Consider the following 22,148-nt stretch of genomic DNA (forward strand, 5'->3'; position numbering starts at 1 on the left):
TAGTATTCTTGCCTGGGAAATCCCATAGACAGAGGAGCCTGATGGGCTATAGTCCATGGGGTCACAAAAAGTCAGACACGAATGAGCAACTAAACAACTACAACATGGAGCCTTGAAAACATTAAGATAAAAGACATTGAGTGTTATTGTCTCCCTGTTTCTGCCAGAAGACGAGGAAGGGTGACAGATAAGTGCACATACAATGAGAATGAGCAGCTTCTGCAACCTTAAAATTCTCTGTGAGGAGAGAAGCAATTCAGGTCACCTTCTGGAAGGTGTTGCACAACCAGCTCACACATGAACACACACTCAAAACACTACCACTGACCTCTTTCATGTTAAATGCCTCTAGATCACTTCAGTGCCATAGGAGGGAAAATACGAGGCTCAGTCTAACACTTGTATTTGTTTCAGTGCAAACATATTAGAAAGACAGTCCCTTCATTGGCATCTGCCATCAGTTTGTGGAGGGAAATGAGTCGGAGACTTAGTTTGAAGTGCACTTATTCACCTGGCAGAACAAACTTGTTACAAGGACACAGAAGGATGAGTCTGGTCAACTTTCAAATCTGATGCAGTTCTCTGTTATCCACTCGTTTATTCCTTCAACAATGTGCTCCTTTACTGTGTTTAACACTGTGAATGACCTAGAGAAAAGAGACGAGGGACACATACTTCCTGCTCTCAAGAAACTCATGGTTGAAACTTCTTTGATGGTCAGGTGGATAAGAATCCACCTGCCAATGCAGGGAACACAGGTATAATCCCTGGTCCAGGAAGATCCTACATGCCTTGGGGCAACTAACCCATGCCCACAACTGCTGAGCCTGTGTTCTAAAGCCTGTGCTCCACAGCTAGAGAAGCCACCACAACTAGAGAGCAGCCCCTGCTCTCCACAGCTAAAGAAAGCCTGTGCATAGCAACAAAGACCCAGCATACCCAAGTTAAATAAACGAATGAAGAAATGAATAAATAAGTAGGAAAAAAAATGAAGCTCAGGGTTGAGTGGTTTAAGTAGCTAACATTCATTGAATTGGTCTAATCCTCACAACAGTCCTAGGATGTATGTATTATCATTTTCTCCATTTTGAAGATGGTATAATAATTTTTCCAAGGTCACACAGCCAGGGAGTGGCAGAACTGGGATTTGAACTCGGGAAGTCTCACTATAGCATGTATGTTCACAACCATATGAAACACTAGTAACAGGCAGGATAGACAAGTGTGAAAATGCAACGATATGGTATATCATGGAGCATAAGAGATGGATTCTGGAGTATATGGGGAGGTTTTGAATGCTGGTTTTACAATGAATTAATTGCATGACCTCTGTTCATCTTTTCTCTTGTACTTTGGAGATAATCAGAGGATCTACTTCATGGGGTATTATGAGATTGAAATGAGAAAAATGGATGTAAACTGATTAGCAGAGTTTCTGACATGCACAACTCATAATAAATATTAGCTCTTACTATTAATAATGATGAAGTTAATATAAGAAGTCTACATGATGACACTTAAGAAGTCATTTCTGCTTGATGTCAGGGAAGATAGTTTGAAACTAGACCCCATGCATGGCCCCCTATCTCATTCTACTACACCATGTTTTGCTTCCTAAGTAATTCTTTAAGGAAAGCCCAAATAAAAGTTATAATTGTAATTAAAGGGCATGGCAATGTAACTTATACAGAGAAGCAAAATTGTTAATTAGTCATTAGGTATAAGAATAATATCACAGCTATAAAATAAGAAGATGTAATAAAAATGCTTTTTCAAAACGCAACAATGATGACTAGAAAGTCATATTTACCTAAGTCAATAGACATACGTGATCAAAGGAAGCATAGGTGAGATTTGCTTAATAAGAATGTCTCTTATTTGTGAATGACTATTATTTATCCTTAGAACAGATGACTAAGAGAAACTGTAGGATCCTATTTCCTAGAGACAGTCTTGACTGGATGAGTTAAGGATGCCTCGGCAGGGTCAAGATGAATGAGGAAAGCAACTGTTTTCACTGACCATGGAGCAAAAGTGGTGATGGACTTTCAGTGAAGGGGCCTCAGGGCCCCTATTTTTGCAGCTTAGCACATAATCTCCAGAGAAATAATATAACTATAAAATGTGAGAACAAATTCACAGACGGGAAGGTGGAGAGGGAGAAGACTTATACAGATGTTTGGTCAACCTAATCTAATTTCAGATGAGGAAACAGGTCTAGAGATGTAAGTGGCCTAGAACTATAACCTACTGCTATTTAAGTATTCTCTGAAGCAGATATTAAACTATGAGCCCCTCCCTCAATGATATTTTTGATTCCTCATTCGTTTGAAAAAGGTAGCATCTTTGGAAAACACAAAAGTTTAGAATACTTGAAAAGCTTTACAAGGAATCAGTGTCCACTACAATTTTGTTAAAGAAATGAATGGCAGATTTCTTCAGCTAGAGAGAGAATATATTTCTATCTGATTTACCTTTACGCTATAAACCTGCCTGTGATTCAGAATTTTTTAGAATAATTTTCACATCTGTTATTTCATATCATCCTCAGAGCATTCCATGGAACAACTAGCACACTATCATTTTTACTCAACAAGTGAGAAAACTAAAGTCAAATAAAGTTAAGCAAGGGATCTACTCTAAGGAACTAACATTTGGGAAAATAAAAGCTGGAAGCCAGATATAAAGAAACCCGCAGTGTTGCTTTACAGAATTACATTCCTGCTTCTTTTCTTCTCTCTCCTTAATTTTATATTGTAATGTATCAAAAATGTTGTCTCATCTAATTTACAAGCTTCCCTTGGGGTTACATGATGTGCAAGGATATTTGAATTAAAATTCTTCTTGACTGTTGAATCAGAGGGAAATAATTTGACATGCTTAGTGCATAGGTACTTGATGTCTAGAGATACTCTTTCAATCCAATTTCGGTGACTTTTTTGTTGTATTTTTCTTTCATTTTTACACTATTACAGTGTGATTCTGATTTTGTCACTTTTCCTTTTCTTATTTAAATGTTTCTGATGGAAATAATAAGTAACAATCTGCAATAAGGATAGAGAAGAGTTTATTTGAACCAAACCCTGGACTACAGCCTGGGAGACACAGATCCAAGAAGTACTTAAATTGTGTTTTGCCAGGCTGCAAAATGGGAGATGCTTATAAAGACAAGAACCACAATATTATATAAGTTGTTTTAAAAAATTATAATTGGAGCTGGCAAGAAGTAAGGGTGCCTGTTAAGCTAGTGTTGGTTGGGGTCTGAAATGTTACATGGGGAGAACTTGAGACTATAATGTTGCAGCTGGCCACTGCTGGCAGATATTGTTTTGAGAATAGCAAGGTGGTGTCCTTAAGTATGATAGAGTTCAGAAAATTCAGGTTCTCAGTGATATGAGAATGTATGTAAAACCACATCCACAGTAGCCAACCAGATCCATTTTGATTGTATGAACCTCAGTTATTCCATTTACATTTTTAAATGTATTCTTTTCTTTAATGGTTAAAGTAGATATACAATGTATATTTGATAGGCCACAAGGTAGGCTGTTCTAGTTAGCATCATGTATAAACCAAATCATGTATAAGCCAGAATGACTTCCCCATACCTCAATATGTGAAAATTTCTTCCATCAACATGTTATACCAAAACGTCTTAGAATTTATTTAATTTAGGAAGGTGATTTCAAAAGATTTGAAGTTTTCCTCTACTTTCTCTAGTTTGTTGGAGAGGAAGTGGTTTATAAAATAAATACAAAGTCAAATAACAGCTCATCCAAAAAAATATTCTTTGCAGAAACTTCTCAAAATGTCACACTGTGAACAACAAAAGATGATAATGGAATATATATAGACACTCATTTTTATGGCATTACATGAGAGATGGATTTTTTTTTTCTTTGAGCTGGTGACATTTTTCAGGCTACAATTGAATGAATGATTAGGAATAATAATGCCTATTCCTAGGAGTTAAGGTGTAACCTGACTGTGTCTATCCAAGACTACATTTTATCAGAATCTCAGGAAAAAAATGTTTTTTGGTTTGTTTGTTTTTTGCTCTTTCTCTTAAATTTGAATCACTTATTTCTTTCAGATGACCTTGGAGACATTATCCAAGTTATCTACAGAAAAATAAAAATAAATTAGATAGCATTTTATTTACCTTTCAAAAAAGAGATGTTGTAGGTGTTAACCAGAGTGAGTGTTCTTGAAACTCATGCATCCCTTTTCATCATAGGCAAGTGTTGAATATATAGGATATGTAAAGCCATGCTATAGGGACTTCCCTGGTTGTCTAGTGGCTAAAACTCTGTGCTCCCAATGCAGGGGACCTGGGTTTGATCCCTGGTCAGGAAACTGGATCCCACATGCCACAGCTCAGAGTTCGCATGATACAACTAAGATCTACTTTTCCAATAAATAAATATTTTTCTAAAAGCCATGCTATATGTAAAGAACTGTCTCTCTTCTTAACTATCTTTCAGTTTGGTAGAGGAGCATAAGCACATAAGTAGCTAAAATAAAAATTATACAATGTAAGTGTAAACAGAAGCTGTAAATAAATTTGAAGTTACTTAATATTGATCAGTAAATGGCAGGTGCTATCCTTAATAGCAATCATGAAAGCACAAATGAATGCACAGCTGATTTCCTACTATAGAGAGTGTAGGGAGCATTTCTTCTACCAATACTTCCACCAATTCCAACTGGAGAAATGGGAGAAAAAACTGGAGAAAGGAACTCAAAGTGTTTTTAAACTCTAATGTAGCATGATCTTCACTAGAGCCCTCATTCTTTATTCTCCCCACAATATAATTATCACTATCTTATAAACAGAGAAATTGAGGATCAGAGAGTTTAAGGCTACACAACAGGAAAGTAGTATATCTGGGTTTTGAACCCAAATTCATTTGCTTCCAAAGCTAACAAACTCTCCTCTACAGTAACTTTCTTCCTATTCTACTATGGACTGAATCCCACCCATAGATAAACAAAATATTCAGCTATAGAAGAGGTCAAAATAAGAATTTTTTAGGTCAAAATACTGAGATCTAAAAATGTGTGGTGAGACACAAGATGGAATACTGAAATGCTATCAGAGTTAGGATGTGGAGAGTCTTGAATACTGGTTAGGGAGCCGCTTGTTAGTATGTAACACCGGAGACATTGATTGTCACATTGAGGGGAGAGAGAATTGTAATGGCATCTAGGGGCTAAGAGGCAAGGTATGTGACTAAATGTCCTACTTTATACAAGACAGTGCCCACAATATATAGTTATCTCTTCTGAAATGTTCTGAAAAGAGCTGAGGTTGAGAAACCCTGATGTAGATAATGGGAATCCATTATGATATTTTAAGATATTTATATATACTTTAAAATGATCATTCTGACCCCAAAACTTAGGGAAAATTGGAGTTAGGACTTGAAACCAACAAGGCAGTTCACAGATTACTGTAGATTTACATTGCAAATCTCTAAAGAGGTAAGTGTTGACCATGAGATAAGAGATAGACTGAGAGATACTGCACAGGTGAAATTAAAATTATGATCAATTGATTTGTTTCTCTCTCTTTTGGAAGTCTTACTTAACATACCAGGATTAATTCCAGATTTTTAGACTGAGTGGATAGACAGATGAGTATGCCATGAATTTAGAAATGGATGCACAGTGGAAAAGAAGCCCTGCTATATGCTAATCATTATTTTTTATGAAAAGGTTTAAATAATATAACTTTGGAACATATTTAGTTGGTGATAGCAATGAAAAATCACTATCTATGAGTTATCTAGTAGATATTTGGAAATGCAGTGATTTTGAAAGCAATGTCACTTAGAGATGTAGATTCCCACAACCATCTGGATCAAAATTACATTAGGAGCAGGGGTGAGAAAGAAAATTTCTTATTAGAGTTAAAAAAAAAAGGTGGAAATGACAGCCGAAGACAGAACTGTACCAGGAACTTCTTCATTTGCTTTGCAGAAAGATGAAGATCAGTGCCAGAGAGACAGGAGGAACTCAATACTCTATGGCTGAAAAACTAGTGAGTTAGCAAAAGAAACTGAAAATGAGAGAGAAAAGGAGAATGTGACTCTACAGAGTACTGTCAAGATGGTAGGCACATTCAGCATTGCTCAATTTTTAATGCTACAAAGAAGGTGGTAGTGGACTTGAAGACTGAGATATCCTTTCAGATTGAGATGTTCAGTTATGGATACTAAGAGATCATGAGCAGTTTTAACCGTATTATAGCAGCTGAAGCTGAATGGTCATGAGCTGAGACGTAAATCATAGGATGAAGAGAGAAAATTTTTGAGTTGAAGAGAAGGAGGGAGATAGAAAGATGTGAATACCAAAGAAATGTTTTCTTAGTAAGAATATACCTTAGTAAGAATATACCTAGTTCTCTCCTACCCATACATAGATAACTGAGTATATATTCAGAGTGAATAAAACTAAAAACTTCAAAGATTTGTAATTAAGAAACTACAGCATCAACTTAGAAAAAAGCACCTCCTACAATTTGAGTTGTGTGTTCATTTCTTTGGGCCTCTAATCAAATCAGAATCTGTCATATATAAAGATGATGGAGATGTCTAGCTGACCCAGTTGTTTCCCAGACTGGTCTGGGAGTCGGGACAAGTTCAAAAGCTAGTGATAAACATGGATTTTCCTGCCCCCACTGTAAAGGATGATTTGTGTATTTAGGTGGGGCCTGAAGAATTGCATGTTTCAAAACCTTTCCAGGTGATTCTAGTGAAGATATTCCTTAAAACAAATTTTGAGAATTCTGTCCCACAGTCCTCATTTCAGAGGTCAGACTAAGCCAAATTCAAGGTCAGACAGCTAAGGAAAGAAAGGGCTGGAGCTGGAATTCAGCTCCCCCGACTTGAACACCAAAGCTCCTTCATTAGACAACCCGACTCTCCTGCAGTGGACATACTGGGGATCTGGTGTCTTCTGATGCACTGGTGTGTGTCATCAGGATCTAATTCATTGCCTTCAGGGTTATGAGTGCCAATCTGTAAATATATGCTCAGATTTGTCTCTTCAATGTATCAGTCACCAGGATTATGACATAAGATCAATGAGACCTCAGGCACCTCAGTCTCATCCTCAGTGCCTTTCTGGTGTGTTTTATTTTTAAACTAGAATTATTTTTAAAATTAAGATTTATTATTTTTTTTATGTGGACCATTGTTAAAGTTTTTACCGAATTCATTACAATATTGCTTCTGTTTTACATTTTGGTTTTTTGACCTCCAGGCATGTATAATCTTAGCTCTCTGACCAGGGATTGAACCCACAAGCCCTGCAGTAGAAGGCGAAGTCTTAACCATTGGAACACCAGGGAAGTCTCGGTGTGTTTGGCAAATGGCTTTTTTCTTTCCTGGATAACAGCTTTTCTCTCCAGGAACCAGATGTTATGTGGAGAAAGGTTATGTCTAACCTCCAGGTTCTTGCTACTGACAGAAAAACTGAGAGATTTCTTTTCAAGGTCAAATTGCTCACCTTATTGTCTGTTTTACCCTCTAGGAGAGTATGTTGTTATGACAACTCATTTCCACCTGAAGAGAAAGATTGGATATTTTGTTATTCAAACATACCTGCCGTGCATAATGACAGTTATTCTCTCCCAAGTCTCATTCTGGCTCAACAGAGAGTCTGTGCCAGCGAGGACGGTCTTTGGTAAGCGCCAGTCAAGACACATATGTAAGGGCCACTAAGTTGTTTCATACCTGTGACATTGCAGATAGAATGAAAAAAATAATTATACACTAAGTTTGGAGTTAGTACAACAGAAAGGGTCAAGGTATTACCATTTTCATTATGACATGATTGTAAAAAATTCTTTTTTAAAATAGCAAGCTGTTTTAGTGCATGTTAATTGATGGGATTAATGAACACTTGATTTGCTGTTTTAAAAGAAATGTAATGAAGCAGGCATAATGTGCTTCGTGATAGATTAAAATGTACACATAGGAACACTTATACCTAAGCCATACATTTAGAATACATAATCAAGTGTCAGTATATCTTTTGAGAATATGAGAAAATATCAGCAGAACTACTTCCTTAATATATGAAAGAAGGGATTCTTTATATAGAAATAACTTAGTGATGACCATTATACCAGTACAGGAATATCTCATTTTTACTAATGTGTGCACTTCTGAAGAGTTACAAATATTTTTTTCTATGAAAATATTCTAAATGCCTTAGATACTTTGAGTTGTCAATCTAATGGAAAATTATTTAAAGGGTAATAACTTTTCTAATAGGAAAACTCATGCCTAATTCATTGATTTCAGTTCAGTTCAGTTCAGTTCAGTCGCTCAGTTGTGTCCGACTATGCGACCATGAATCGCAGCACGCCAGGCCTCCCTGTCCATCACCAACTCCCGGAGTTCACTCAAACTCACGTCCATCGAGTCGGTGATGCCATCCAGCCATCTCATCCTCTGTTGTCGCCTTCTCCTCCTGCCCCCAATCCCTCCCAGCATCAGAGTCTTTTCCAATGAGTCAACTTTTCACATGAGGTGGCCAGAGTACTAGAGTTTCAGCTGTAGCATCAGTCCTTCCAAAGAACACCCAGGACTGATCTTCTTTAGAATGGACTGGTTGGATCTCCTTGGAGTCCAAGGGACTCTCAGGAGTCTTCTCCAACACCACAGTTCAAAAGCATCAATTCTTCATTGATTTAGAAGTGTGTATTTCATATAAAGAGCTCCTGCCTGTATTATAGTACACTGTCTTAAGTATACTTTTAAGAATAATAAACACAAGATTTCATTAACAAAAACTGGATGATTCTTTCACTCATTTAGTCATTGACTTTTCTTTTGAAATCTACTATGAGGGCCTACTGTGTTCTAATGTAGCTGTCACCATAACATTACCCGCTCCTCTCATGAATTTGGGAGTTTAAAATTTGAATAGCAATAAAATCTTGCAGAATACTTATTGAGTGTTTTTATATCATGCTCTGTTCTATGATATAACTCTCTATTCTCTTATTTAACACTAGAAAAATTCTCTGTGTTTTAGACACATATTACCCCTGTGTTTTAGACAAAGCTTAGGAACAAGATGTTAAGTACTGGGTTGGCCAAAACGGTCATAAAGCCTGAATGAATTTTTTGGCCAACCCAATAACTTGCCCAAGGTCAGCAACTATGAGGTGAAGGAATCTGGAATAAGATCCAGCCTCTTAGCTTTAAAGCCTGTGTTCTTAATGATGATGAGGTACCACTCCCCATGTACTACCTGTTCCATGACAAGGCTAAGAATGGGGTTGTTTTGGGCAGTATAATTCATTTGGAAATAACCATCACATATTCAGTTGGTGAAAGTTACAATTATCAAGGTTCATTCCAGAAATATCAAGGTTCATTCAAATATATAATAGGCACATGCTATGTTTATAACCCTTTACTACAAAACAAAAGGCTTCAGATGCTTACAGTCTAAACTGAGGATTTTTCTTGTGCAAAGACCCCTATGGCATCATGGCTTTATCCCAGGAAAAAAGTAAGACGCTGCTACCAGGGCCCAGAAAAGAATCTGGACAAGTTGCTTCTGGGTTGGAAACCACCAAATCTTTGCTGTGACATCAGTCTAAGAGCCCAGCTAAATCAAGACCCAAAATGATTCCAGCTACCAGGCAGAAGATTAGTTAATTTAAAACTCTTTTTTTCCCTTATCACAATTTGTAAATATTAACTAGTGTTTAAGCCACTTATTTGGAGAAGGCAATGGCACCCCACTCCAGTACTTTTGCCTAGAAAATCCCATGAGCGGAGGAGCCTGGTAGGCTGCAGTCCATGGGGTCGCTAGAGTCGGACACGACTGAGCGACTTCACCTTCACTTTTCACTTTCATGCATTGGAGAAGGAAATGGCAACCCACTCCAGTGTTCTTGCCTGGAGAATCCCAGGGACAGGGGAGCCTGGTGGGCTGCCGTCTATGGGGTTGCACAGAGTCGGACACGACTGAAGCAACTTAGCAGCAGCAGCAAGCCACTTATTAGAACTGAAGATTGAACTCTTGTCAGATGCTCACTTATATATATATAGTTTGAGCCCTTTATTCACTTGAATGTTTTAATTAGAACCAATGAGATATTTCCTTTATATTTTATGTTTATTTTTATAGAATGAGCCCAGCACTATAGTAAAAATGGCTTTTTTAAAGGTTCACTTTCCACCCCCTCTGTCCCCAACAAATCTACTCTTCCTTTTTGGATATCCTATAAAGCACTTTGGAATGTTTTGTAAGTCAAAAATCTTCCTCTTAATAGTTTCAAGAGTCTGCTCGCCTAGCCAACTCATGCCCTTTTGGTGAACATAACTACATATCTGTAAATACAACCGTGGCAAGTATTTCTGTGAATCAAGTTATATATTTCTAATGTTTTAAGCTCAATAAAATCACAAATGCAATTTTCCAAGACTTTTAGCCTTTTAACATTTATTTAATACATATGTCTTTATTCTTTTTAGTTTGTACTCAGCATATTCCTCTGAGCTGTAGGGGATGACTGAGAGGGTCATAGGTATTTAAAGAAAAAAATATCAAAAGGAAAAAAAAAAAGCAAAAGTTATACCTTGCAACAGTTTATTAAATGGCATCCAGAATGCAACAAAGCTGAAGCCATTTTATGTCTTAAAACATCGTCTTCTGACCTTCCCTGCTCTTTCTTATTTGAAGACAGTGTGGTCATGTGATTTTGATTCCATATACACCCACGTTTTTGGTTCAATCTTGTCTTTTAAGTGTTGGTTACTTATAAAATGAGAGTATAATTAAAATAAAACAGTGCCATTTAAAAGATTAGGTGAGAAAAATAAAATAAAATTTGTATTTTGTCACCCTCAGTACTTGGAATTTAATAGATGCTCAACACATTTTAACTTTTTTCCCTTTCTCTATAGCTGGAATTGTAAGACAACAACACACATACACACACACACACACAGAGCATGCCTCTCTTTATGCTATTCTTAACTGTTTTTAATTTCTCCTGAAGAGTAATAGAACTTCCAGTGTTTAGCTGTGTACATGACCCGCTAAATTAAACCAACATTTCTCAACTACTACCGCAGAGAAATGTGGTCATATTATTAATTTATAGATAACATAACAGATCTATTACCCTTTGTTTTTTCAATATCATGAAGTACTGGTGTGAATTGCTTTGATGTAAAGTTTTTACCCATGTCACTTCTGGGATATATTTATCTTTCTATCACAACTATTGCCTGTCATCGTTTATGTCATTAAGAGCACCTTCAACAAGTTCCTCTCGATGTATTTCTCAAACAGTTGGCATCAACATTCCTATGATCAGCTATCTCTTCATGGCTCCATGTATGTTTGATATGGATTCTGAAAAGTTATTTGCAAAGTATAGTAAAAATGTGCCACAGTGATGAATATTATTCTTCCCGCCATCATGCTTGAATGTTTTCCATTGCATGCTATAAGTCATATTTTTTCCCAAAATTTATCTAAGGAAATTTTGTGACCTGTTTCATCTGTGATAACAGGCTTTAAAGTTGAAATAAACTCTGGTTTATTAAAAAAAAATTTATGGATACATTTTGTTTAAGAACTTCTATTCCCAAATTACTTTTAGCAGTTGACTGTACACATAAACCAAAATTAAAAAAAAAAAAAAAATGGAATTCACTTTAGCAGGGATTTATCCAAAAGGAGTGAAACTGTTAATAATAAGTTATTAACTTTGCCCTTAGTAAGTATCAGGCTCAATACTTTATTACATTATTTTATTAAATACTCACAATAGCCCTCTGAGTTAGACTTATTCAAATTAAATTACAAGGGAATAATTACAAAAAAAACTCCAGAAGTTCAGACTTGTGAGACAAACTTCCCAAGGTCACTCAGCAATTACAGAGCTGGGGCTTGAAACTGGGTTGCTCTGTTCCCCAAATACTGACATTTAATTACTTTGCTCTTTGCTCAAGTTAATATGTAAATTTGGGGGCTTTTTCCCAGCTAATATGTAATATGGATAATGCCCCAAAATGTCCTGCAACACCTCCAAAGCTCATAGTAAGTCTATTCCCTACAACTGTGACCGTGTATCAAAAATATGACTTACTGAAAATCTCAGTGTTCTTAATCCTATCACTTCCTAATAGAGGTGCAAAGATAAATTACCTTGAAATTCATGGAAAACTGGGAATATTGGATGCTTTAAAATGCCTTAGAAAAATGAGCCGCCTACCAGCTGCGTGACCCTACTGAGTCTAAAATTAATCAAAAGAGGAATCATAGGTATGAGTTTTAGACAGATGGGATGACAATACCTTCTGTGGCAATAATTGACTTATCTTTAAAATTCTTTCACATATTATTATATTTATTCCTCTAACCTTATGAATGTGTAAAAGTTTTCCTTTCTTAGAATTTCAACCATGATATACACTGACCAAGGGAATGAAGTGTAAGTCACCACATTTACAGTTATGGAAACTGAGGTCCTTAGGAGCTAACTCACTTGCTCAAGGCTATAGAGTTAATAAATAGTGAGGGACTAGCTACTGGAAGAGGTTAAGATTTTTTCCACACCATGCAGTCTAAGTTATTGGGTTCCTGTGATTTTTTTTTTCCATAAATGTTCAAATGGCTTAAAAGGAGTCATACAGTATTCTAACTCATAGATTGCATCACATGTAGTAGGTTGAAAATATTAACTTGTTAAATGGATATTATTGAATGTCATCCTTCAATACAAACTCCTATAATTGGGCTCAGTGGTAAAAGAATCTGCCTGCAGTGCAGGAGATGCAGGAGACATGGGTTCGATCCCTGGGTTGGGAAGATCCCCAGGAAGAGGGCATGGCAACCCACTCCAGCATGCTTGCCTGAAAAATCTAATAGAGGAGTCTGGTGGGCTACAATTCACAGGGTCACAAGAGAGTCAGACAGGACTGAAGCGACTGAGCACACAAGCAAACTGAAAGCAACTGACTTGAAAACTGATTTGAATAGAGGTGATTTTAATCAGTTGGGATAGATTCATAGATTAGGGAAGATATATAGCAGCATTAGCAGAAAAAGTAAGACTTTGAATATTTGAATCAGATGAATGTATTCAAATTTGGTTTTGCCATTTCTGAGCTATGTGACCTCAAGCAAGTCACCTGAGACTTATTTCAGTAATTTCTTCAAAAGAGCAGCTATTTCAAGAATCAGGAAAAATAGTATAAAAGACAAAGAGTTAATAACATAACAAAACATTATCCTAAGATAATTTAGTTATCTGTCGATGATCAATTATCAAAAAGTTATTGGTTTTATGGTTTATATATTCAAGGATTGTTCAGTCACTCAGTAGTGGCTGACCCTTTGCGACCTCATGGACTGCAGCATGCCAGGCTTCCCTGTCCTTCACTATCTCTGTAGAATATTAAACAGAGCTGAGGATTCAGTGATTACTTATGGATCCTGGACAGTGACAATCTCTGCTTTCTTTTTCCTAGAGTTGGGGACAGTGAAGGAATATTATTTCCTTTCCTAGCCAGGGCACTGTGTTCAAGATGCCTATTTAAGGGAGTTCCCGATCTTATTAACAGCTTCTCAATAGCAGAGCAGTTTATCCCTCCAAGAACTGCCCTTCAGTACTGCCATACTATGAACTACAAACTACATTGGGATTAAATTAAAACTCACCCATCCCAAACCAAACGGGATGAACTTGAAAACATACTCTGTGTGTGTTTCATTTTATACAAGTAGGGTGACTTCAGTGATGAAAGTTTATAGTATGAACCTAAAAATTCACTTTCTTTCTTTGCAGGAGTCACAACTGTGCTCACCATGACAACTTTGAGTATCAGTGCCAGAAATTCCCTCCCTAAGGTGGCTTATGCAACTGCTATGGATTGGTTTATTGCAGTGTGCTATGCCTTTGTATTCTCAGCTCTGATCGAGTTTGCCACAGTAAACTATTTCACCAAGAGAGGTTATGCATGGGATGGGAAAAGTGTGGTTCCAGAAAAGGTAAATGCTTTAATATCTCCTGTGATATTGCACCATTATGTCTTTTTAAACCTGTAAGATGTAATGTGTGAGCTTGGGGGAATGGCTGAAGGATGCAGAGAGAGGGTAAAGAAGATTGTTTTTTTCTAATGTCATAAATGATTAAGTGCTGTGAGAATTTCCTCACTGCTAAGGAAGGAGGTTGTTTCTGTGGATAGATGTGCAGAGTCAAGGGAAGGAAATAAAGGAGAAACACAAAGGTAAACATTTCTATTCAAGTATGGTTTCCTATGGTCCCCATTAATGCAAGAACAGTTTTAACAAACTTGATATTGGGAGCAATTATGCCATTATAATTTTTGTGACTTGAAAATCATAGTTTTTGGGGTGTTTTCTGAACCTAATAACTTTTGTCCTAAATGTTATTACTTTAATGACTCAACTGAATTGAGCTTACAAAATGCATTATCTCTAATTTTCACTAAAGTAAAGGTCAGGAAACATATTTTCTTTTTCCAAAAGAGAGGTTTGCTTTAAGAATCACAACACAGAATTCACAAAATTTCTTCATTGTAGAAAATTATCAAGTCAAGAATATGTTAGAACATATTATGGAGTTAGAACATATTTTGGAGTGACTTTTAAAGCACTGTTGGGGAGGATATTTCTGATTCTGGGGTTTGAAAGAAAAATATGTCAAAAGGCAAGAAAGTCTTGGGATGGTGGAAAGAAAGGCAAAGTCAGAGTCCCAGAGGTTCTAAGACATCTAGAAGTAACCTAGGAGGAATTTCTCTACAGCAAATGAAGAGTACTAGTATCCCGAATCAGTCTCTAAAAATAGTTATGTTGTCAAATATACTTGAAAAATTCTGAATACTCTCACAGAGTCACAGTATATTAGAGAGTCTGAGAGGGTCTACAGTAAAGAAATTCATTTAATGATGTTTTCCCCACAGCTCCATGAATATACTAGAAAAGAGGATCCTTTGTAGAAACATCTACCACATTTAATAGAATCTATAGTGTTACTGATTCTAAGATGTACCACTAATTTATGTGTACATAAGAAAGAAAATATGCTGCCAAGTAAAAACTCTTTGAGATTTACCATTCAGCCACAGGTGGATCTATTGAATACTTCAGTGATCTCCTACACAACTCAAAGCAAAGGAAGTTCTGTATGGGGTATGCTATACCAACCAAAATGGACCAGATCCAGGTCCTCAAAATTCACCTTGCCTTGACACATTCTCACTTAGTAAAAAAAACATATCTGAATTTCCAAACCAAGAATCTTGTCTCAGGATCAGTAGAGAGGAAACAAGACAAAAGAAATTGCACTTACCAGATGGAGAGAGAGGCAAGAGAGTGGAGACAGTTTTTTTGTCCAATATTACTTTAGCTATTGATGGCCTCCATTTGTCCTAGAACAGAAGGGCAACCCCAAAGGAAAGCAGTGAACCTGAAGATGTGTGATCATAAGACACTACAAATTGTGAGACATCGCCCAAAATCATAGCTGTGGACATTTTTAAAATCCACATCTTAGAATTACTGGTACACTCTACCAAAGTTCTTCAGAATTAATGATACACAAACATTAGTGATATGCAACTGAAAAATGAAATGCAAACATTGGGAAAAGTTGCTTTTCTATCCAAATCCTTTCTTTGCATGCTGCAAGAAGCCAGTGTCTTTCTGATTGTAGCTTGTCAGCTGCAGTTGTTAATGAACTGTTAGATGAATTGAACTTGATCTGGAAAGCATAGAATTTGGGTTGAGGTGTTGGTGATCTCATATTTGAGTTTAGATTTCTTTCTGACTGTGTACTAGTCTTTAAGTGTTGTCTCAAATAAAATATTTCAATCTCTATCAATCTACAGTTCACATTATTCAGTGTACATATATAGATATCAGATCAGATCAGATCAGTCGCTCAGTCGTGTCCGACTCTTTGAGACCCCATGAATCGTAGCACGCCAGGCCTCCCTGTCCATCACCAACTCCCAGAGTTCACCCAGACTCACGTCCATCGAGTCAGTGATGCCATCCAGCCATCTCATCCTCTGTCGTCCCCTTCTCCTCCTGCCCCCAATTCCTCCCAGCATCAGAGTCTTTTCCAATGAGTCAACTCTTCGCATGAGGTGGCCAAAGTACTGGAGTTTCAGCTTAAGCATCATTCCTTCCAAAGAAATCCCAGGGCTGATCTCCTTCAGAATGGACTGGTTGGATCTCCTTGCAGTCCAAGGCACTCTCAAGAGTCTTCTCCAACACCACAGTTCAAAAGCATCAATTCTTTGGTGCTCAGCCTTCTTCACAGTCCAACTCTCACATCCATACATGACCACAGGAAAAACCATAGCCTTGACTAGATGAACCTTTGTTGGCAAATGTCTCTGCTTTTGAATATGCTATCTAGGTTAGGTATAGTCATATGTACATAGGCATCTACATATACATAAATAATACATTTATGCCCATATCTGGCATCTTATTAAGAAAGAGGATATTTTCTAAAATGTATTTTTGTCTCTGTAAAAATCTTCCACAGGGCTTTGCCAGTTTGATTTGCTTAAAACAGGGAATGTGAACACAATGTAATCCAGATCTCACTCTGACATTCAGAGAGGATACATTTTTTTTTTTTTTTCTGTAATTAGATAAAGTGTTTTCAGGAGAGTTAAAGTTTTGATGTCTGACATGGTATACTTGAAAATAAAAAGAAAATTCCAATAGGGCATCACATTTTCAAGTGAATATATAGTGGCCTTCTTAAGATCCACCCTCGTATGGTTAACTGCTAAATAAAATACTAACTTCTTAAAGAATATGCAACTATATCAGACCACATAGCTCCGAACAATGACCTACTTTATTTTTGAGAAGTGTCTATATGACAGAAACTAAGAAAAGCTGCAGTTATCAATTACCACACAGATAACATTAGTGGGCAGGTAACATTGAGCAAAAATCGAATCCAGGATATCCTGACTGACCCTGCTTTGTCATTTGTGCACTGGAAGCCTGAGGAGAAGGAGCAAAAAATAATTGGCTCATAAATTTTTTATCACTGCAAAACAAACTGCCCCAAAACTTAGTGACCTAAAACAATAACCAAGCATTTGGGGCTGGGAAAAACCTGAGGTTATTTCTATTAGTCGAACATGGGCTCACTGACGTAGTTCCTGCACCAGGGCAAGAAAATCTACAATGGTCCTTCTCCCATGTATGGGGCCTCATGCTGGCTGGATCTCTCACTGAACATAGTCTCTGGTCCCTCAGTGTCTAATCCAGGCTTCATGTTTCTGTGGCATGCTTCCAGAGGGTAAAGAGTGAGGTTGCAAAGCTTCCTGAGGATAGGGTCTTAAGCTGGCACAGCATCACTCTGCCAGAGTCACATGTCTAGATGTAATAAGTGGGGAAATAGACCCCATTTTTTGATTGGAAAGCCTGGAAAATATTTGTCTTCATTTTTCCCTAGCCTTATTGAAAGATATTTGACACATAGCATTGTGTAAGTTTAAGGTGTACAATGTAATTAATTAGATATATTATATATCATGAATTGGTTACCACCATAGTATTAGCTACTATCTCTAACTGGTCACAAAGTCCTTTCTGTGGTGACAACATTTAAGATTTAGTCTCAGCAATATTAAAGTATATGATACAGTATTGTTATCTATAGTCATCATGGTTTAGTAGACATTAGGTGCTGTCCAAAATGTCCATAAGACATTTGGTCCGTGGAAACCAACCCCGAATATTCATTGGGAGGACTGATGCTGAAGCTCCAATACTTTGACCATCTGATGCGAAGAGATGACTCATTGGAAAAAGACCCTGATGCTGGAAAAGATTGAAGGCAGGAGGAGAACGGGACAACAGAGGATGAGATAGTTGGATGGCATCACTGACTCAATGGACATGAGTTTGAGCAAGCTCTAGGAGATAGTGAACAACAGGGAAGCCTGGCATGCTGCAGTTCATGGGGTCGCAGAGAGTTGGACACAATTTAGCAATTGAACAACAACAACAAAGGACTTTGATATTTGGTCCTGTCCAAAACCATTTGTCTTGGATCCAGTATGCTCATAGACATTTTGGATAGGACCAAATTGCAAGGACCATTGACGTAAAGCAAATGTCTTACAGACCAACTGTCTTATGGACATTTTGGACCAAATGTCCCACCAGGTCACTTGTCAGTTTTACAATTAGACCTTTGTGTCTGCATTTTACATTTATTCCCAAAATGCTGTCATAAAGTCCATTCCTTAGATGTTAAATAAAGCACGTGTTTGAGTCCTAAAGTAAAGGTCACTTTGTTCAAGAACTTATAAACTTGCTTCCCACAATTTACTAAACAAAATATTTTAACTCTTTCCTTTACAGCCAAAGAAAGTGAAGGACCCTCTTATTAAGAAAAACAACACTTATGCTCCAACAGCAACCAGCTACACCCCTAATCTGGCCAGGGGTGACCCCGGCTTAGCCACCATTGCTAAAAGTGCAACCATAGAACCAAAAGAAGTGAAGCCGGAAACAAAACCACCAGAACCGAAGAAAACCTTTAACAGTGTCAGCAAAATTGACCGACTGTCAAGAATAGCCTTCCCGCTGTTATTCGGAATCTTTAACTTGGTCTATTGGGCAACATATTTAAACAGAGAGCCTCAGCTAAAAGCCCCCACCCCCCATCAATAGGTCCTGTCATCCATAGTCTGTTGCTCAGTCCTCTGCACTGGGAATTGCTTTCTGTTCTCAACGTGGTAATTCCCATCTACTTTATTGCCTCTGTCTTAGAGAATTTGAAGGTTTCCTTATTTCCATAATTCATATAAGAACAACAGACCCCTGTCTGGCCGTCCAGAGCAGATCAGAGCATACAGCTGAGAGACAGGATTCTGAGAGAGGGAGCCAGAGAGCAAAATCATGACAGAAGGAGACAGAGGGGAAGAGAGAGAAAAGGAGGGGGAAGTAGATCCAAAGATAGGAGGAAAAGTAGAAGAAAAATCCAACTTAACTCCAGGTCATTTGTAGATATATATTTCCAAATATTCTAGAAAAAAAAAGATACTGTATATGTCAAAAATATTTTTATGTGAAGGTGTTTAAAAGAATATAATGTTTAATGAAACATTTTAAAAAATCTATGTCTTTATTGCACAGATGATGATGTGTTTCTCACATTTCTGTTTTGTATTTTAAACCTATGTATAGCTTTAACAGTTTGTTTCCAAAGCTCAAGATCCCCATTCTTTCTCTTTTAAGAAATACCTAGGGCATTATTTTGTTGTTAAATGCTATTTTAAAATTTATGGAAATTGCATAGGCAAAGGTGCAGTGTCTCACAGTAAGAGCACATTTAATCCAATGGAGACAAATGCTTTAAAAAGGCTGCTTTACTGTCATCTGAGCTTTTACCAGTAGACTCAGTGAGGAATCGTTCTAACAGATATATACACTCAATAAAACTAAAAAAAAAAATTAATAATAAATTTAGATAGAACAATTTTAAAAGATTTATTTTCCACCCTCTCTATATCCAGATAACACATGCATCCAGTAATCACTCGATTTTCATTCTGAAGATGTTTTTAGAGGGGCAAAAATATTTTGCAAGCTCTAGAATTGTTGAATGTATTATTTTATATAACAGTAATTAAAAGCTTTAGATTGAAATTTATGACTAATAAACAAATATAGAATATATAAATTATATATATAAATATGCAGCATGAGATTGTACATTTTTTTACTTTTTTAAAAGTTGTGTTCTTAAAATACTGTGTAGGACTCACCGCTCTTAGCTGTTAGAATGTTGTTAAATGCTATGGAAATACTTTTAGAGCCTGCATTTAAGACCAGAACAGTCTGAAGGAATCAGATGGAATTTACAATATGTGGGTATAAAATCTACTTATGTAGCGAAAGCTTGTAATTCAAACTGTTGTCCCATGTATAGTAGTGAATCAGTTGTTATCCACTCAAGTCATCCCACTTTTCCCTATTTTAGGCTCTTATAATATAGAAAGAAAATGGAAAAGCATTAGTGGGAGCTAGAAAATCAACTGTATATTACTGCTATCTCTGCTGATACCAACTATTTCAATAAGTGTTGTACCATATGTAGCATTAAATATAAAAATACATGAAAGAATGTACAGGAACTAGCTTTTATTGAGTAATATTACATTTCATTTATACTGTAGCAATATATTTGTAGGCATACTACGTAAGGGCTTTAATGACAAGAGGTCCATTCATACTCCCTATGAAAATTCTAGTCTCTTTCATTACTTCCCAAATATTTTAGAGATAAATATTTATGAAGAAGGTATTTTTGAAGTCTCCTTTTGTCTGACAGAATTTCAGAGATATTTAAAATTAGCATCCAGAATCCACAGTTCATGGGCTAACCACATTTAGAATACTATGGCATAAACCTGTCGTCATAATTACCAAATAAGACAGTTAGGATCCATACCCAAGTTTTGAGCAATGTTTGTCTCAAAAAGCTGCTATCTAGTGATGCAGGAAAATACAGTTTGTGTTTTCCTAAACAAACTCTGGTATTTTCAAATGTGCTTTATTGTTTGATTTGGTCCTGCCTAAATTCAATGAGCTAGGCCAATAAAGGCTGAACCAAGGAGATTTCATTCTTTGGTATCATGTGTAGATATCATGTATAGAAAATAAAGTAAAATATGGCTCTAATTTCTGTGTTGCTGTTAAACTTGGTTTTTCTTTTTTTTCTTTTTGGTGTTAATCTAAGTGTTTATTAAGAGTATTTTATCTTCCAGACTCCTCATGGCTAACATTTGGTCTGTATTTTGCTCATTAGATGTGTGTATTTCTTCTTAGTCTGCTTTATGCTATGCAATGACTGCATTTCTATCGTTTTTTAGTTTGTTAGTATGTATGGACAGTATTCTATTGTATAAATTGATTGCACAACTTATCAAAGACAAATGATTCTATGTAGCTTTTCTACAGTGCTTTGCTAAACCATGTAACACTAGTTAAGTCTTCCTTGAAAATAAAGATACACTCTTATAGAGGACAGTTCCTGTTAACTCCCAGGAAAAAATTTTAAAAGATGACACTGAATGTTTATGGCACCTTAGTGCAGTGAAGTGGCAATAAAACCTAACATGAATCGAGGTTGTTTATGGCAGATGCATGTATTGCTTTACAGAGTTTAGCAAAAGCTCTTAATTTTATGTCATACTGTATTCTATTATAATAATAAAGTTAACATTATTCAATAACAAAATGGAATGCTTGACTCTCTCTCTTTTCTTATTATCAGTACCATTACCCTGTTTTAAAGCATTTTCAAGTAGGAGCACCTAAAAGTGCCAAGTGCTGACATGAATCTAGGCTACTCAGAAGATTTTTGAAGAGGTGTCAATGGTATGATCCTAAACTATGATTTTAAATGAATCACTTTCAGAAAGAGAAATTCTTGAAAACCTAATATCTGTTGTCACCAGTAGCACCAAGACTCAAAATTTATAAAACACAAATAGAAAAGAATCAACATACTGAATCAATAGTAGTTTGTTCATATCTATTGTTAATACAGTAGATTTGTCTTCTGACCTACTCCTGGGAGACTGGTTTAATAGTTTTAGGGAAGAATCTGAGCATTACAGTTTTAAAAGCTCCTCCAGAGCTATTATGTCCCTTAATGTTTCTATAAGCAAAAAGTTAAAGTACAAAATACAATCACTTGAATAACAATGGAGAAATCATTTCAACAATAGGCATAAAACTGCACCTGGTCCCTACAGACAAGATCATGTGAGGTAAAATCTTTCTGTGTCTTTTTTTATATTTTTACAAATGGAACATATATCTTCTTAAAAAATGATTCAGGACTTAGCAAAATTAATACTTTAAAATCATTCAATGAAATGACTTATTCAAGTCAAATAAAGTTGCCCATGTAAACTAGGTGAACAATCACATTCATTGATTTCTTGGCTCTCATAAAAATGAATGTAGTGAATGATGATTATTTTGGCTATCAAACTACATCCATGTCAAGGCTCACCATAATAATTATCTAAGGAATCAAAATAAGAATGGACTTGGCATTAGGACTGACCATCTGTTTGAATTTAATTATA

At 36.4% G+C, this 22,148-nt stretch overlaps 1 protein-coding gene across 1 annotated transcript in view; it reads left to right on the top strand.

Annotated features, from left to right (window-relative positions):
* The window catches only part of GABRA1 (gamma-aminobutyric acid type A receptor subunit alpha1), a 54,465-nt gene extending 34,826 nt beyond the window's left edge, over nucleotides 1–19,639 (top strand). Inside the window, exons 7-9 of the mRNA XM_055566821.1 lie at nucleotides 7,537–7,689; nucleotides 13,829–14,031; nucleotides 18,406–19,639. Of these exons, the coding sequence (XP_055422796.1) occupies nucleotides 7,537–7,689; nucleotides 13,829–14,031; nucleotides 18,406–18,717 (668 nt within the window). The 3' untranslated portion in view covers nucleotides 18,718–19,639. The remainder of the gene's footprint in view (nucleotides 1–7,536; nucleotides 7,690–13,828; nucleotides 14,032–18,405) is intronic.
* The last annotated feature ends 2,509 nt before the right edge of the window (nucleotides 19,640–22,148 follow it).

The sequence above is a fragment of the Bubalus kerabau genome, chromosome 1 (genome assembly GCF_029407905.1).
Source record: "Bubalus kerabau isolate K-KA32 ecotype Philippines breed swamp buffalo chromosome 1, PCC_UOA_SB_1v2, whole genome shotgun sequence".
NCBI classification, from domain to species: domain Eukaryota; kingdom Metazoa; phylum Chordata; class Mammalia; order Artiodactyla; family Bovidae; genus Bubalus; species Bubalus kerabau.